Source organism: Pristiophorus japonicus, chromosome 24, assembly GCF_044704955.1.
Source record: "Pristiophorus japonicus isolate sPriJap1 chromosome 24, sPriJap1.hap1, whole genome shotgun sequence".
Lineage (NCBI taxonomy): Eukaryota > Metazoa > Chordata > Chondrichthyes > Pristiophoridae > Pristiophorus > Pristiophorus japonicus.
Window position 1 is genome coordinate 14964289 of NC_092000.1, and position 18458 is coordinate 14982746.

At 48.5% G+C, this 18458-nt stretch overlaps 1 protein-coding gene across 1 annotated transcript in view; it reads right to left on the minus strand.

Annotated features, from left to right (window-relative positions):
* gcdhb (glutaryl-CoA dehydrogenase b) overlaps positions 1-17769 on the minus strand; it is a 34220-nt gene extending 16451 nt beyond the window's left edge. The window contains exons 1-6 of the mRNA XM_070867276.1: positions 17457-17769; positions 7913-7951; positions 6790-6933; positions 6372-6434; positions 3485-3655; positions 2483-2612 (exon numbers count right to left, since the gene is read on the minus strand). Coding sequence (XP_070723377.1) covers positions 2483-2612; positions 3485-3655; positions 6372-6434; positions 6790-6933; positions 7913-7951; positions 17457-17556 — 647 coding nt within the window. The 5' untranslated portion in view covers positions 17557-17769. The remainder of the gene's footprint in view (positions 1-2482; positions 2613-3484; positions 3656-6371; positions 6435-6789; positions 6934-7912; positions 7952-17456) is intronic.
* Positions 17770-18458: the final 689 nt, after the last annotated feature.

The window sequence follows — 18458 nt, forward strand, 5'->3', positions numbered from 1 at the left end:
CCCTGCATAGGTTCCCATCCCCCTGCAATATTAGTTTAACTCCTCCCCAACAGCACTAGCAAACACTCCCCCTAGGACATTGGTTCCGGTCCTGCCCAGGTGTAGACCGTCCGGTTTGTACTGGTCCCACCTCCCCCAGAACCGGTTCCAATGCCCCAAGAATTTGAATCCCTCCCTGCTGCACCACTGCTCAAGCCATGTATTCATCTGCGCTATCCTGCGATTCCTACTCTGACTAGCACGTGGCACTGGTAGCAACCCCGAGATTACTACTTTTGAGGTCCTACTTTTTAATTTAGCTCCTAGCTCCTTAAATTCGTTTCGTAGGACCTCATCCCTTTTTTTACCTATGTCGTTGGTACCAATGTGCACCACGACAACTGGCTGTTCTCCCTCCCATTTCAGAATGTCCTGCACCCGCTCCGAGACATCCTTGACCCTTGCACCAGGGAGGCAACATACCATCCTGGAGTCTTGGTTGCGTCCGCAGAAACGCCTATCTATTCCCCTCACCATCGAATCCCCTATCACTATCGCTCTCCCACTCTTTTTCCTGCCCTCCTTTGCAGCAGAGCCACCTACGGTGCCATGAACTTGGCTGCTGCTGCCCGCTCCTGATGAGTCATCCCCCCCAACAGTACCCAAAGCAGTGTATCTGTTTTGCAGGGGGATGACCACAGGGGACCCCTGCACTATCTTTCTTGCACTGCTCTTCCTGCTGGTCTTCCATTCCCTATCTGGCTGTGGACCCTTCTCCTGCGGTAAGACCAACTCACTACACGTGATACTCACGTCATTCTCAGCATCGTGGATGCTCCAGAGTGAATCCACCCTCAGCTCCAATTCCGCAACGTGGACTGTCAAGAGCTCGAGGCGGATACACTTCCCACACACGTAGCGCCCAGGGACACCGGAAGTGTCCCCGAGTTCCCACATGGTACAGGAGGAGCATATCACATGGCCGAGCTCTCATGCCATGTCTTAACCTTAGATCACTCAGTCGACTCTGGTTCTTTTGCCAATTGCCTTAAATCTCTGCCCTCTGGTTACCGGTCCTCCTTGCAGTGGAAACAGTTTGTCTTTATTCACTCTATCAAATGCCTTCATTATTTTGAACACCACTATCAAATCTTCTCTTAACCCTCTCTGCTCAAAGGAAAGCAACTTCAGTCTCTCCACATACCCAAATTTCCCTATCCCTGGTCCCAGTCGCCAAATCTCCTCTGTACCCTCTCTAAGGCCTTGACATCTGTAATGTATTTGCTTCGTGGGTTCTTTGCTTAAGAATTCAAAATTCTGACGGGACTGGATTGGTTAGATGCAGGAAAAATGTTCCGATGTTGGGGAAGTCCAGAACCAGGGGTCACAGTCTAAGGATAAGGGGTAAGCCATTTAGGACCGAGATGAGGAAAAACTTCTTCACTCAGAGAATTCTGAACTTGTGGAATTCTCTACCACAGAAAGTTGTTGAGGCCAGTTTGTTAGATATATTCAAAAGGGAGTTAGATGTGGCCCTCACGGCTAAAGGGATGTGGAGAGAAACCAGGAATGGGGTACTAAAGTTGCATGATCAGCCGTGATCATATTAAATGGTGGTGCAGGCTCGAAGGGCCGAATGGCCTGCTCCTGCACCTATTTTCTATGTTTCTGTAGCAACACATTGTTAATAAACCAACGAGTTCTTAATGGCAAAGGTTTAACAATCACACTACACATTACCAGTTTGTCCACTATGCTCACAACTGCATACCTCATCGTGGATGACCTAGACCCAACTGACTGGGGTTTAGTGTCTGGTCAACATCACGTGACTGGCTGAGTCACTCATAATGCAACAGCTCTACAACTGTTTTGGTAGGATGCAAAATCAAGTGCCCCCTTTTGGCAAGGGCACTAGAACCCACAAATTAACAAATAAAACTTTAACGGAAACTTTAAACAGTCAAATCAAAATTTGGTTGCCGGGGGTGATGATGCACTCCAGTCCCTCCGGTGCCCACCTCTCGCGGAAGGCCGCGAGCGTACCGGTGGACACCGCGTGCTCCATCTCCAGGGACATCCTGGTGCGAATGTAACCGCGGAAGAGAGGCAGGCAGTCGGGCTGAACGACCCCCTCGACCGCCCGCTGCCTGGACCAGTTAATGGCCCCATTGGCCGTGCCCAGGAGCAGTCCGACGAGGAGGCCTTCCGACCTACCCGCTCCCCTCCACACCGGGTGCCCAAAGATCAGGAGCGTGGGACTGAAGTGCAGCCAAAATTTAAGGAGCAGCCCCTTCAAATAATTGAAGAGGGGCTGCAACCTCACACACTGTAGATACACCTGTGAGCATACTCACGGGTGCAAACATTGCAACATCCTTCCTAGAGTGGAGTGCCCAGAATTGAACCCAATCCTTGAGCCGAGGCCAAACCAGTGTTTTAGAAAGGTTTCGCATAACCTCCTTCCTGGATAGTTTCCTTAAAGACTCCTTCGTGTACGTACCAGGTCTTTGATCCATTTAGGGTGTAGGTGTTGCTGCTTGGGTTGAATCTCGCCTTGGTTTCCATGCTGGAAGGGTCACTCCCGTGGTTCGGTTCCGTTAGACCAAAACAGCCCAACAATTCCCCTTTGGCTACATGGACACAAGGGCAGAAACACAAGATAATCGATCATGTCAACAACAACAACTTACAAGAACATAAGACAAAGGAGCAGACGCCTGCTCAGTCATTCAATAAGATCATGGCCGATCTGGTCATGGATTTATATAGCACCTTTAACGTAGTAAAACGTCCCAAGGTGAATCACAGGAGTGTTACAAGACAAAAAAAATAAAGTTGACACCGAGCCAAACAAGAAGAAATTACGGCAGGTGACTAAAAGCTTGGTCAAAGAGGGAGGTTTTAAGGAGCGTCTTAAAGGAGGAAAGAGAGATAGAGAGGCGGAGAGGTTTAGGGAGGGAGTTCCAGAGCAACAGAAGGCATGGCCACCGACGGTTGAGCGATTATAAATCAGGGATGTTCGAGAGAGCAGAATTAGAGGAGCGCAGATATCTTGGGGGGGGCGGGGGTTGTGGGGCTGGAGGAGATTACAGAGATAGGGAGCGAGGCCATGGAGGGATTTGTAAACAAGGATGAGAATTTTGAAATCGAGGCGTTGCTAAACCGGGAGCCAACGTAGGTCAGCGAGCACCGGGGGCGGTGGGTGAGCGGGACTCAGTGCGAGTTAGGACACGGGGCAGCCGAGTTTTGGGTCACCTCTACTTTACGTGGGGTAGAACGTGGGAGGCCAGCCAGGAGTGCGTTGCAATAGTCAAGTCTAGAGGTAACAAAAAGGCAGGGGTGAGGGCTTCAGCAGCGGATGAGCTGAGGCAGGGGCGGAGACGGAAAATGTTACGGAGGTGGAAATAGATGGTTTGAGTTATGCCGGGGGTGTGTGGCCGGAAGCTGGCGGCAGGTTAGGAGCGAAGCCTGCTGGTGCACAAGACAGAACCCGGCCACTGACCTAACTTTGGAAGGTACTTTTCCTTCTGTGCTTCCGTCCCGTAGGCAGCAATGGGGTGCATCACCAGTGAGGACTGGACACTCATTACTGACCGGTAACTGCTGTCCACGCGCTCAACTTCCCGAGCGATCAGGCCGTAAGAGACGTATGTGCTGCCAGCACAACCGTAACCTGGAAGAATAGAATCTGCGCCGTTAAACACCCAATTCCTTCACTGAAACAAGCAAAACCCCAACAGGTCAAACTCCTTCCAAACAAACAGAATCACAAACAAGAGCATCACACCAACCAAAGTTCCAGGGATGAGGGATTACAGATACACGTGGAGAGACTGGAGAAGCATAGAAACATAGAAACTTACAGCGCAGAAGGAGGCCATTTCGGCCCAGCGTGCCCGCACCGGCTGGGCGTGTTCTCCTCGGAGCAGAGAAGGTTAAGAGGAGATTTGATAGAGGTGTTCAAAATCATAAAAGATTTGGATAGAGTAAACTACAACAACTTGTATTTATATAGCGGCGTTAACATAGTGAAACGTCCGAAGGCGTTTCACAGCAGTATTAGGAGACTAAAAAAAAATAAGGAAGAACTGTTTCCAGTGGCTGAAGGTGACCAGAGGACAGAGATTTAAGGCGATTGGCAAAAGAACCAGAAGTGACATGAGGAAAAGCTTTTCTACGCAAGGAGTGGTCAGGATTTGGAATGCACAGCCTGACAAGGTGGTGGATACAGATTCAATAGCAGCCTTCAAAAAGGGAATTGGATAAACAGTTGAAGGACATAAAAATTGCAGGGGTGTGGGGAACGGATGGAGGAGTGGGACTAACGGGATTGCTCTTCGAAAGAGCGGGCGCAGACTCGAGGGGCCGAACGGCCTCCTCCTGCGCTGTACTGTTCTATACCAGCAGTCAATTTCCGCTTGATCGGATGGCAAGGTGGGTAAATGTACCACACGGGGCAGAGCCGTACACACCGACAAGGGTCCCAAGTTCAACCTGTGCTGTTACAGCTGGTCGGCAACGGAAGTGCTACAGGTGGCTGCAATGCCACGGAGGTAATGGAGCAGGGGGAAGCAGCCAGGGTTCCCAGTCCTGATCACTAGCCAGCAACCCGCACCCCCCCTGCTGTAAGTGCACACCTAGAACGTTGGATGAGGAGGGGGGGGGGGGGGGAATCAAGCTTGGCTGGGACACCTTCCATGGTCACACACATGACCTCTGGGGCCAGGCCACCGCTGGCTTCTGCACAACTGTTGGGGCCAGGGACGGATTAACCGCAGGGCAGATTAACCGCGGGGCGGGTGGGGTTGCAGCCCCAGGCCCACCAAAGAACAGAGGCCCACCAAATAAATGTAAGAAAAAAAAAATGTAAGGCCTCCCAAATTGGCTGAACAGCATAGACAATGAGAGGGGAAAAACAACTCAAGATCGAGGAAAATATTGTTTATTGGCCTAATATGTACATACCTATTTTTGCAGAGACAAGATCTTTACTATTGGTATATATGTATAGGAAACATCACGGAGGAGGTGTGGCGAATGAGGGTACAGGGCCCTGAAGAGCCGAGGGCCCAGGGGCAGCACGGGCCAGCCCACACTGCGATATGTGTGCGCACTAGGTCCGTGCAGCAGAGCTGGTCTCCAGTCACCCTGGTTAACCCTTGCCACTGGATACAGACCTAGCTCTGTCAAGCCCGTGTGGTGGCTGATGTGCAACAGTCACCCCACGTTAAAAAAATCCACCCACAGGCATCTTCCACCCCCTCAACTGGAGTTCAGGACTGGAACATCGGGTCCTTCATTGAAACACCTGTGAACTCGTGGAAGCAAGCCATCCTCGTTCGAGGGACCGCCTGTGATGATGATAGGAATCTAGTAATGCAATGTTACCAGAACATAAACCCACTTGATACAGAATATATGCTTTCATTGTTGAATATACCGGCCTATGTTTTCATACTCAGAATCAGAATCATATACGTAATGTAATGAAAAGGAACATACATAACTAAAGGTAGAAGCTCAAGGAACAGCACCTCATCTTTCATTTAGACACTTTACAGCCTTCTGGTCTCAACATCGAGTTCAACAATTTCAGACCTTAACCTCTGCTAATCTTTGGCTTCCTTCCTTCCTCCCCCCTCCCCCACCCCGAGCCGGTTTAATTTTTTCCCCCAGTGTCTCGAATGCCAGTTGATCATTATCCCACTATTCACACCCTATCTACACCCATGTTTTTCTAACTCCTTTCCATTACCATTTCAATTCGGTCCATCATCCCCTTTGTCTCTCTAATCTCTCCTGCCTTCCACCCTATCACCGACCTTCCCTTTTGCTCTTTCCTCCCCTCCCCCCTTTCAGTGCTTGCTAAGAATCTGTTCTTTCCGAACACTCTCCAGTTCTGACGAGGGGTCACAGACCCGACACATTAACTCTGTTTCTCTCTCCACGGACGCTGCCCGACCCGCTGAGATTTACAACATTTTCTGTTTGTATTCCAGATTCCAGCATCCGCGGTATTTTGCTTTTGTATAACTATCGGCCCGTTTGGATTGGGTTTGCCCCAGGCCCTTAATCCGGCCCTGGTTGGGACGCTCTCGGGTGCATGTTTGCTTTTACCAGTTCAAAGCGCAGCTAATATCTGCTGGTCAGGCTCGCAACGTGACCACTGACTGTCACAAAAACAGAGCCCGTTGACTTTTTTTTTTTTACGAGATGCAATTTCAAGCCCTGATCTGTCACGAGTTACAAATATTCGATGTCCCCCGACTCTGTAATGGAAGGAGAGAAACACAAACAGCACAACACAACAGGGTACTTCTTCTGTGGTCCATAATCTTTAGATCCTTTTAACCATAGGTCAGAGAAAGCAAGTTGGAACAATGTGTTACCTTTAATGGTTGATCCCAGTACTCCCAACTCTCCCATCTCCAGTAGGATTTCACGATGGAAGACTGGAAAGAAGTAAAGCATTATGTAGAAATACAATGACAACTTGCATTTATATAGCGCCCTTTAACATAGTGTAACATCCCAAGGTGCTTCACAAGAGTATTACAAGACAAAAAAAATTGACACCGAGCCACAGAAGTCAAAATTAGCGCAGGTGACCAAAAGCTTGGTCAAAGAGGTAGGTTTTAAGAAGTGTCTTGAAGGAGGAAAGAGAGGCGGAGAGGTTTAGGGAAGCAATTCCAGAGTTTGGGGCCCAGGCAGCTGAAGGCTGGAAATCGGGGATGCTCAGGAGGGCAGAATTAGAGGAGCGCAGATAACGCAAGTAAAAATCGATAGCCTCACATTCAGATTTCGTACCTTCGTTTCGGTTTGCCATGAGGATCCTTGGCATCAGCTTTGCTTGGCAATATGTGCGGAAAGTGTCTCGGATCAGGATTTCCTCCTCAGTCAGCAGGCCCTCCAGGTTCAGGGCATCACGCCAGTCAAACTGGACCTTGGCCGCTGTGGAAGAGAGTCCATTTTTAAAAAAAGAAAAAAAGTTACCCAAACAAACCACTTGGGATTGACATGAACACATGAGAAGTGATCTTATTGAAATGTACAAGATTCTTGTTGTATATGCAGACTATGGATGTACTCTGTGTAGCCACTGTGTAGTTGCATAAGATTGAGACTTGTTTACCTGATGTACTATCAGTAAGGTTTACACTGTATATATAAACATGCTGGCACCACTAGAGGGTGCAACTGGTGGAGACCAGGGTATTCCTGCCCTGGTGGCAGGGCCCAGTTTAAAAGGCTGCCCACCATGCTTGTGCCTCACTCTGGCGATTAGAATAAAGAACCAAGGTCACTAAAGTTTGAGTACAACACATTGCCTCATGGAGTCATTGATAGGTACAGTACAGACACAATAATTCTGAGGTAGCTTGACAGGGTAGATGCAGAGAGGATGTTTCCCCCTCATGGGGGAATCTAGAACTAAGGGGGCATAGTTTCAGAATAAGGGGTCACCCATTTAAGGAGAAGGAATTTCTTGTCAGAGGGTTGTAAATCTATGGAATTCTCTGCCCCAGAGAGCTGTGGAGACTGGGTCATGAATATATTTAAGGTGGAGATAGACAGATTTTTGAATGATAAAGGGAGTCAAAGGGTTATGGGGAGCGGGCAGGGAGTTGAGGTCAGGATCAGATCAGCTATGATCTTATTGAATGGCGGAGCAGGCTCAAGGGGACAAATGGCCGACTCCTGCTCCTATTTCTTATGTTCTTATGTACGAGGGTTTAATTCCCCTGTCTGCATACTTTTTTTAAAGGCCTGATTAACTTCTTATCTGCACCTTAAACCATTCAAGTAGCCGCTGAAATAAAACTAAATGGAAACACGATGTTCTTAAAAATAGATCGCAGAAGAAATTAAACCCCAAATTCTGCAGAAGAATATCAGTGCAGAGAAATGAGATTTAAATTGCACAACTTACGTTTGGAGATTTTCTGCTCCTCGAATTTTTCATCTTTTTCTGTGAAGAGAAAAGCAAAAGATGATTTGAATAGTATCTGTCCCTGTACTGTTTACTTCCTGTAGGAACCCTTAATTGTTATCGCAGCAATTATATTCATGTACCCGATACAGCTTCCGGGCAGAAAAAACTCTATGGCCAGCACTCCTCGATGGAGCTGTAAATATTGGTAAAAGAAAGACTTGGATTTCTATAGCGCCTTTCACGACCACCGTATGTCTCAAAGCACTTTACAGCCAATGAAGTACTTTTGGAGTGTAATCACTGTTGTAATGTAGATCGGTAGTGCTTTGTTCTTTTTTGATTACCTTTGTGGAGATAGAAGCTTTGCAGAACTTTCCTGGTGATTTAAGCGTGATAGAATTTGAGAAAGGGCTGGTCCGTACATTCCGAGGAAACAGGTAATTCCAATCGCTGTTACTCACGCTTTCTGGAAGCTCCTAATCTGCTTCCTCTGCCAGTTACAATTATACATTTTGCTCACATATGACAAAGAGGTTAAATACTTTTTTTAAACTTTAAAATTCTGAAAAAAAAAAAGTTATATTCGTTCACGGGATGCGGGCGTCACTGGCAAGGCCGGCATTTATTGCCCATCACTAACTGCCCTCGAGAAGGTGATGGTGAGCCGCTGCAGTCCGTGTGGTGAAGGCGCTTTCACAGTCATCATCATCATAGGCAGTCCCTCGAAATTGAGGAAGACTTCCTTCCACTCTTTTAAAAAAAAAAAAGTGAGTTCTCAGGTGACTGAACAATACGGGAATTACAGTCACAGTTGGGACAGACAGTGGTTGAGGGAAAGGGTGGGCGGGACTGGTTTGCCGCACGCTCCTTCCACTGCCTGCGCTTGGTTTCTGCATGCTCTCGGCGATGAGACGCGAGGTGCTCAGCGCCCTCCCGGATGCACTTCCTCCACTTAGGGCGGTCTTTGGCCAGGGACTCCCAGGTGTCAGTGGGGATGTTGCACTTTATCAGGGAGGCTTTGAGGGTGTCCTTGAAATGTTTCCTCTGCCCACCTGGGGCTCGCTTGCCGTGTAGGAGTTCCGAGTAGAGCGCTTGCTTTGGGAGTCTTGTGTCAGGCATGCAGACAATGTGGCCCGCCCAGCGGAGCTGGTCGAGTGTGGTCAGTACTTCGATGTGCCCACAATGCTGACTTTGTCGTTGCGGTTTGGTACAACCGAGTGTCTCGCTGGGCTTTCAGAAGCAGTTGAGGCAATCACATTCCTGTGGTGCTGGAATCACATACAGGCCCAGACTGGGTAGTGAACCAGATGGGTTTTTCCCCGACAATCCGGTAGTTTAATGGTCACCATTACTGATACGAGCTTTTTAATTCCAGATGTATTTAATTAACTGAATTTAAATTCCCCAGCTGCCGTGGTGGGATTTGAACTCGGGTCTCTGGATTATAAGCCCAGGCCTCTTGATTACTAGTCCTGTAATTTAACCATTATATTACTGTACCCCTTAGGCCAGACCAGGTAAGGATGAAAGATTTCCTTCCCTAAAAGGACATCCTAAGCATTGAAAGAAGAGAGAAAAGTCGAAGTTACCGCCAAAGAAATCATGTACAATTTGCGTCCCTCAGTTTAGTTATCCGAGGAAGGTGAATAAGCAAGGCCGGAACTTCCCCAAGGAGGGAAAAACCTTAAATCTTCCTGCTCTTGAAGCCATCAGGCAAAACCCTCAAAAACAGAAATTTAATCCTGACTTGTTACAGTTTACAACTGACAATCCCATTGGCCTCAACACGAGAAGGACAGTGTTCTTTCGAGTACATCTGCAGCTTAGGCTGATAGAGCTTTAACCTTTCGAGACACAGAGGAATACACCTTTAACGATCCAACCACGTGCCCCAACCTCTGAACAGCACCAGCTCAACATTTCCATCTCCGACATCAGATGCTCTTAGCCGCTCAGATAGAGATTGCAAACCCCTGTGGGCAGTTTTTTGCTGTGGATTTAGAACTCAATCCCCACTCCTTCCCTCCCCAAAGTCACTTCTCTTGGGAAGTGGAGAAAATTTGAATTTCACATGTTTTTTTTTGAGCATCTCATTTTTTTTTTTTTAAAACTGTAGTAATTAAAACCCAAGAGTCTGGGTAAATGTAAAGTCCTGTAATAATACAGTATAAGTTCTCTCATCATTTAGGAGGTATAAAGTATCAACAGCCGTTCTAGAGATTTCAAGACAGTCATCAAAACCTACGAATGTACGAGGGAGGGAGATTTCCAGGGCTTTCTGGGAATCTACAAGCTGTCCAGGGGCTGGCACTGGGTGAACTGGTAAGCTTCAAAATCAAATATTTTTTTAAATTTCAAAAATATACTTTATTCATATAAAAATTTGTACAGTACATTCAAAAGCAGTTCAGTACATTTAGCTGCGGTCAGCAATCCCATACACTACATTTGGGTGCTGACAGCAGTTCCGTTTGATACATTCCCTTGCTTTTCAGTTCAAGTACAATTCGATACAATACGGGATACATTGTAGTACATTCAACAAATTACATTACATGTGTCACTATACAGTACACGGAATGGGTGACGGTACATTTACACTTTTCCTTTTCAACGTGTATCACGAAATAGACCTTGCATTGTACAAGGCACTACATAGGTGTTTACAGATCATGGTGCTCCATGTACACAAAAAAGAAGTTACAAGTACGGCCCGAGGGGAGTTTTGTACTGATACCAGCCCCTGGGTTTACCGTGGCAGAAGGGCTTTAAACTGTAGCCCTTCCCCACCGTGCCTTTGCGGCGACTGCACCAATTTTTAGTGCGTCCCTCAGCACGTAGTCCTGGATCTTGGATTGCGCCAGTCTGCAACACGCAGACGTGGACATCTCCTTGGTCTGGAAGACCAGCAAGTTTCGGCAAGACCAAAGAGCGTCTTTGACCGAGTTGATGGCCCTCCAGCAGCAGGTGATGTCAGTCTCGGTGTGTGTCCCTGGGAACAGCCCGTGGAGCACAGAGTCCTGTGTTACGGAGCTGCTCGGGATGAACCTCGACAGCAACCACTGCATCTCTTTCCAGACCTGCCTTGCGAAGGCGCAATCCTGAAGGAGATGGGTGACAGTCTCGTCCGCCCCGCAGCCGACTCGGGGGCACCGTGCCGTGTTGCTGAGACGCCGGCTGTGCATGAACGCTCTGACAGGTAAGGCCCTCCTCACCACCAACCAAGCTACGTCTTGGTGCTTGTGTGAAAGCTCTGGCGATGAGACGTTTTGCCAGACGAGTTCGACAGTCCGCTCAGGGAACCACCCGATAGGGTCCACCCTCTCCTTCTTTCGTAGGGCGTCCAGGACGTTACGTGCTGACCACTGTTTTATGGCCTTGTGGTCAAAGGGTTTTTTTGAGAAAAACTTTTCCACGAAGGACAGGTGGGCAGGCATGGTCCAGCTGGTGGGGGCATTTCGCGGCAGCGTGGCCAGGCCCATCCTTCGCAACAAAGGGGACAGGTAGAACCTCAGCACGTAGTGACACTTGGTTTTTGCGTACTGGGGGTCTGTGCAGTAATAGTAAAGATCACAGATCAGCCAGGATCTCATTGAATGGCGGAGCAAGCTCAAGGGGCCATTTGGCCGACTCCTGTTCCCATTGCGGTGGTGCAACTTTAAAATCTCCATGCTCAACGACAACAGTCCGTACTGGCCAAGAGGAACTTTCAATTAAAGTTCAGATGGTTGGATTACTCATTTACAAAATAGATTTCGCTGTAGATCGACCAAGCGGCTGTGTAGCAAAAGGTCAAATCTAAGCATAATTACTGATTGGTTGTTGCTGCCCCTCCCATCTTAGGACACTGCACTCTCACTATACAGAGGTACTCCTGTTCATTGGCTCGTTTACACATTGTCAATTTCATCGTCACTTTGAAATCGTCTGAGAATTAGAACTTCCACTCCAGGCACTTGAACACATAAATCCAGGCTGACACTCCCAGTGCAGTGCCGAGGGCGTGCTGCACTGTCGGAGGTGCCGTCAAACAGAGGCCCTGTCCGCCCTCTCAGGTGGGCGTAAAAGATCCCGCGGCACTATTTCGAAGAAGAGCAGAGGAGTTATCCCCGGTGTCCTGGCCAATATTTATCCCTCAATCAACAGATTATCTGGTCATTATCACATTGCTGTTTTTGGGAGCTTGCTGTGCACAAGTTAGCTGCCGTGTTTCCTACATTTCAACACTGACCACATTCCAAAAATACTTTGTTGGCTGTAAAGCGCTTTGGGACGTCCGGTGTTCGTGAAAGGCGCTATATAAATGCAAGTCTTTTTTTTCCCTCCTTCGGAAAGTCAAGGACAGGAAAGCCCATTTGGCCCTCTCAAGCTCGACTTTCTGGGGTTCCATTTCTCCCAGAGGAACATCCAGATATTTTCGATCCCTCTAATTGGCCAGACTGGGATTCAAAAGCAGACCCAGATTGAACAGAACATATTTGAACTCTGCTGCTGCCATGTATAGTGAACCATGTTGTATCGATCAATATAGGCCCCGCCAATTCCTCTTCCAACAGAAAATGTGAGACTTCCTATTGAAAACCGAACACAGCCGCAAAATGTTAATGGTGCAATTTCTGAGAATGTGAGTAATTACAAAGAGAAATATTGACTCATATTCAAATGAGGCTTTTCAGAGTTAGAAAAACCAGAAATACTGCAACTTTAAAGGAAGCAAATTACAAGTACGATTTGTTCCAACCTTTCGGTCATGTATCTCACACAACTGTATCTTAACATGCTATATGTGACTGTAACTAGATATGACCTGTAACCACCAGCATACCTTACCACCAGGGGTGCACTTTCAGGAGACACTGGATACCTGTCCCACACAGGTATATAAAGACAGGTCTCAGGCAAGTGTGGGATTCGAGTGCTGTGCAATTAAAGTGCAGGTCCTGAGTGACCTTGACTTCCACATATGCCTCGTGTGAGTTTGTACTACGGGGACAGGACTTTACAGTGGCGATGAGTTACAGGATTACAGAATCCACAGAATGGCAATCAACGGCTCAGATGAGAAATACAATGATGGAGATAATTGGGAGGACTTTATAGAAAGGCTCCAGCAAAGCTTTGTAACCAAAGACTGGTTGGGCGATGATAAGGCAGACAAGAGAAGAGCCCATCTTTTGACCAGCTGTGGCTCGAAAACATACGCCTTAATGAAGGACCTGCTGGCACCCGAGAAACCAGCAAGCAAGTCGTTTGACGAGTTGAGCACACTGGTGAGAGACCACCTGAAGCCAGCGAGCAGCCTACACATGGCCAGATACAGGTTCTACAACCACAGGCGCTGTGTGGGCCAGAGCATACCCGACTTCACGGTGGAACTTCGGAGGTTGGCTAGCTTATGTGAGTTCTCCGATGAGCTAAGGAGAGAAGTAGAGAGACTTTTTTATTGAAGGAATAGGCCACGCAGGCATATTCCAAAAGCTAATAGAGACCAAGAACTTGACCCGAGAGGCAGCAGCACTGGTCGCACAGACATTCTTGGCAGGAGAAGAAACGAGGTTGATCTATACTGCGGGTTTCGACAACTAACGAAACATCGGAACAAGGGGTTCACAGCGTGAAACAAGCCGCTACCCCCACACACAGACAAAGGCAGGAGAGCAGGCCTTCAACAGCAGGTAGTGGCGCCAGAAGCCATCAAGGGCCACATGAACGGCCATTCACACCTCATCAACCCACAATGCGAGCAATCAACTACAAACTGAGAGAAGCTCAAGAGAGATCAGCCAGACGCAGCTCATCCTTCGGAAACAATGGAAGCTGTCTGTGCTGGAGATGTGGGGGAAGGCACTCATCATGGGGGTGTCGATTTCAGCACGCCATTTGCAGAAACTGCAGCTATACAGGGCATCTGGCCCGCATGTGCAAGAAAACGGCAGCTCGGCTGGTATACAAATCGGAAGGGTTGGAAAGCGGACCAGAAGACGGTGGGGACAGTAACCGGCACACCGAGGTACAGCGGGTCAACACAATCAATGGCCGTTGTCCTAATCAACAGGATACCCATCAACATGGAGCTGGATACGGGAGCGAGTCAATCTCTCATGAGCGCTCAACAATTTGAACAGCTGTGGCTGCACAAAAGCAACAGACCAAAACTCATGAGGGGTCGACACCAAACTAAGGACCTATACCAAAGAATCGTCCCAATCCTCGGCAGCGCCATGCTCTCAGTCACACACAAAGGGACAGTGAAAGATCTTCCCCTGTCGCCGGAGATCTCCCAGCACTGCTGGGGAGAAGCTGGCTGGCTAAACTAAACTGGAAATGGGATGATGTCCATGCCATATCATCAGAGGAACGGACCTCCTGCTCAACAGTTCTAAGTCGATTTGAACATCTATTTCAGCCTGGTGTGGGCATCTTCAAAGGGGCTAAAGTCAAAATCTACATCACACAGGATGCTAGACCAGTCCATCACAAGGCCAGAGCTGTATCCTATGTGATGAGAGAAAAGATTGAAAATGAACTAGACAGGCTTTTGCGGGAAAGCATTATATCACCCATGGAATTTAACAACTGGGCAAGTCCCATCGTCCCAGTCATGAAGCCTGATGGATCCGTACGAATCTGTGGGGATTACAAATCTACCATAAACAGAGTCTCCCTACAGGACCAATACCCGCTGCCCAGAGCGGACGACTTATTTGCCACATTGGCTGGAGAAAAACTTTTCTCGAAACTAGACCTCACATCTGCGTATATGACGTAAGAACTGACTGAAGAGTCTAAGTTACTCACCACCATCAACACACATCGAGGCCTTTTCATGTACAATCGATGCCCATTCGGCATCAGGTCGACAGCTGCTATATTCCAGCGCAACATGGAGAGTCTGCTCAAGTCTGATCATGGGCAGGGACACCGACTCCCATCTCCGTAATTTGGAGGAAGTACTAAAGCGGTTGGATAGGGTAGGCCCAAGAGTTAAGAAATCCAAGTGTCTGTTTCTCGCATCCGAATTTTTGTGCAGAAGGATTGCCGCTGATGGAATCCGCCCAACAGAATCCAAAACTGAAGCAATTTGTCTGGCACCCAGATCCTGGAATGTCTCAGAACTGCGCGCCTTTCTCGGGCTGCTCAATTACTTTGGGGACTTTATGCAGAACCTAAGCATGCTGCTGGAGCCTCTCCACATGCTACTCAGAAAGGGGTGCGATTGGTTTTGGGGGGACACCCAGGAACGCGCCTTCAATAAGGCACGCAACCTTCTATGTTCCAACAGTGTTTTGGCTTTCTTTGATCCAGGTAAAAAGCTAGTTCTTACATGTGATGCACCAGCGTACAGGGTCAAGTGTGTTTTACAACATGTCAATAGTGCGGGTAAATTACAACCCATAGCTTATGCCTCCAGGTCACTTTCGCAGGCGGAGCGCGGGTATGGTATGGTGGAGAAGGAGGCCCTCGCGTGCGTGTATGGTGTCAAAGAAATGCACCAATACTTTTTCGGGGCCAAGTTCGCGTTAGAAACTGACCACAAGCTCCTCATGTCCCTGCTATCAGAGAGCAAGGCAATAAACGCCAACGCCTCGGCGTGCATTCAACGGTGGGCACTCATGCTGACGTCTTACGACTACACCATAAGGCACAGACCAGGCACAGACAACTGTGCTGACGCGCTTAGCAGGCTACCCCTGGAAGGGTCTGACGAACAGGACTGTGAGATAGTCATGGCAATCAATGCCTTTGAGTCCACAGGTTCGCCCATGACGGCTCGCCAAATCAGAGCCTGGATGGCCAGCGACCCCAAGTTATCCTTAGTAAAAAGATATGTCTTAACCAGTGACTGGACAGAGGCTCGCAATGCCTGCACTGAGGAGATCAAATCCTTTCATAGGCGCATGCATAAGCTATCACTACAAGCAGACTGCCTGATGTGGGGCAGCCGAGTAGTCATGCCTCTGTGAGGCAGAGAGGCATTTGTCCGGGAGCTCCACCGCGAGCACCCGGGGATCGTTCTCATGAAGGCCATAGCCAGATCCCACGTCTGGTGGCCTGGCATTGACGCAGACTTGGAGCTCTGCGTCCGATGGTGCACCATTTGTGCCCAACTAAGTAATGCCCCCAGGGAGGCTCCCCTGAGCCCCTGGCCCTGGCCCACCAAACCGTGGTCGCAGGTGCACGGAGACTATGCGGGCCCATTCATGGGCAAAATGTTCCTCGTAGTTGTAGATGCATTTTCAAAGTGGATCGAATGCACCATTTTAAACTCGAGCACAACCTCCACCACTGTGGAGAGCCTTGCAACCATATTTGCAACGCACGGAATTCCTGACATATTGGTCAGTGGTAATGGTCCGTGCTTCACCAGCGCAGAATTCCAAGATTTTGTAAATGACCACGGCATAAATCACATTAAGACGGCACCGTTCAAGCCAGCCTCCAACGGCCAGGTGGAGCGAGCAGTGCAAATCATTAAACAAGACATGCTTAAAATCCAAGGTCCCACGCTGCAGAGCTGCCTGTCGCAACTGCTGCTGGCATACAGATCTCGTCCGCATTCATTGACTGGGGTTCCCCCCGCGCAATTGTTGATGAAAAGGACCTTAAAGACAAGGCTCTCATTAATCCTCCCAGACATGCACGAAATCATTGAGGCAAAGCGCCGTAAGCTAACCGAGTACCATGACAGAAATTCAAGGGGGACATGGAATGAGATAGAGGACAAAGTGTTTGTACTAAACTATGGCAGGGGTCCCAAATGGCTTGCAGGGACAGTAACGGGCAAGGAAGGAAACAGGCTACTGTTGGTACACATGGACAATGGCCAAACCTGCTGGAGGCATGTAGACCAAGTCAAAAACAGATTCACCAACAACACTGCTGAACCAGAGACAGACTACAATGTGGAACTCACACCACACCTGGTGGACAGACAGAGGGAACAACCTGTGGAAAGGGCAATCCCAACAGACAGCCCAGGCGAGACACCAACAATCACACCGAAAGAAAAACAGGCACCAAGGCAAACAACTGAACCACAACTAAGACACTCCACACGAGAGCGTAGACCACCTGTGAGACTGAACCTATAAAGACAATAAGACCTTGGGGGAGGGTGATGTCATGTATCTCACACTACTGTACATAACTGTATCTTACCATGCTATACATGACCCTTACCACCAGGGGTGCACTTGCAGGAGACACTGGATACCTGTCCCACACAGGTATATAAAGACAGGTCTCAGGCAAGTGTGGGATTCGAGTGCTGTGTAATAAAGGTGCAGGTCCTGAGTGACCTTGACTTCAACATGTGCCTCGTGTGAATCTGTACTGCAGGGACAGGACTTTACACTTTCCCCCTAGCCTACCACAAAAAAGTTACACAGTGAGACATTCCTTTAGGATCTAAGAATAAATGGACTCCACACACACACTCTCTCTCTCTCTCTCTCTCACACACACACAGACAAACACACCTCGCTTCTTGAACGAGGCGTCACCATAAATAGGCGTCGGTGACATTAAAAAGGCCGCTTACTTCTGAAGGCTTCCGCCGTCCCCTGTCTCCTGAAGAAGCTGGCGGCTGGAGTAAGCCTGGCGGTGCTTAGGAGGCTGAGAGTGACTTTCCTCAGGGCCATGACAGAGCGATCTGGTAAAGGGTACAGGTCAGGACTGCCGCTTACTCCTACTCCTCCTGCGCCAAAGATTATTTTTTTCCTTGCCACCCAAGCCCAGCGGTTCCTGCTCCTGTATTGCAGTAAAACTGCGAGGTTTTTCAGAATGAGTGCCCCTAGCCAGGTAGACTTGTGTAACCAACCTGAAACACCGCTTGGCTACACTGTGTCCGCCCTCATCGACGTCACAATAGGCTGACTGGCGGCCCACTGCAACCAATCGCAGTTCGAAAAGAACAGCTGGGAGCCAGTCAGCGCCTTTCTGCAGCAGTTCCACCAAGCCTGGGTGGGCGGGCTTAGGGAACCCACGGGTCTAATTGGTCAGGAGCGAGGGCGTGAGCTGCTGTTCCCAGAATAAAACATTAATCCTTTGGAATGAATTTGTTATTGATCTGGGAAAAGTACCTTTTTGGTGCTTTTGTCTTAGTTAAGTAGACATAGAAACATAGAAAATAGGTACAGGAGTAGGCCATTCGGCCCTTTGAGCCTGCACAGCTTTTCAATATGAATGGCTGATCATGCAATTTTAGTACCCCTTTCCTGCTTTTTCTCCATATCCCTTGATCCCTTTAGCCGTAAGGGCCATATCTAACTCCCTTTTGAATATATCTAACGAACTGGCATCAACAACTTTCTGTGGTAGAGAATTCCACAGGTTCACAATTCTCTGAGTGAAGAAGTTTCTCCTCATCTCGGTCCTAAATGGCTTACCCTTTATCCTTAGACTGTGACCCCTGGACTGTGACAGAGGTCAGCAGCTCCTTAAATGATTTGGGTGAGCAATTTTGCTCTTTTTGTTAAAGTTCAGTGCTGGGACCCCAGCTATTTACAATATACATTGATGATTTAGATGAAGGAATTGAGTG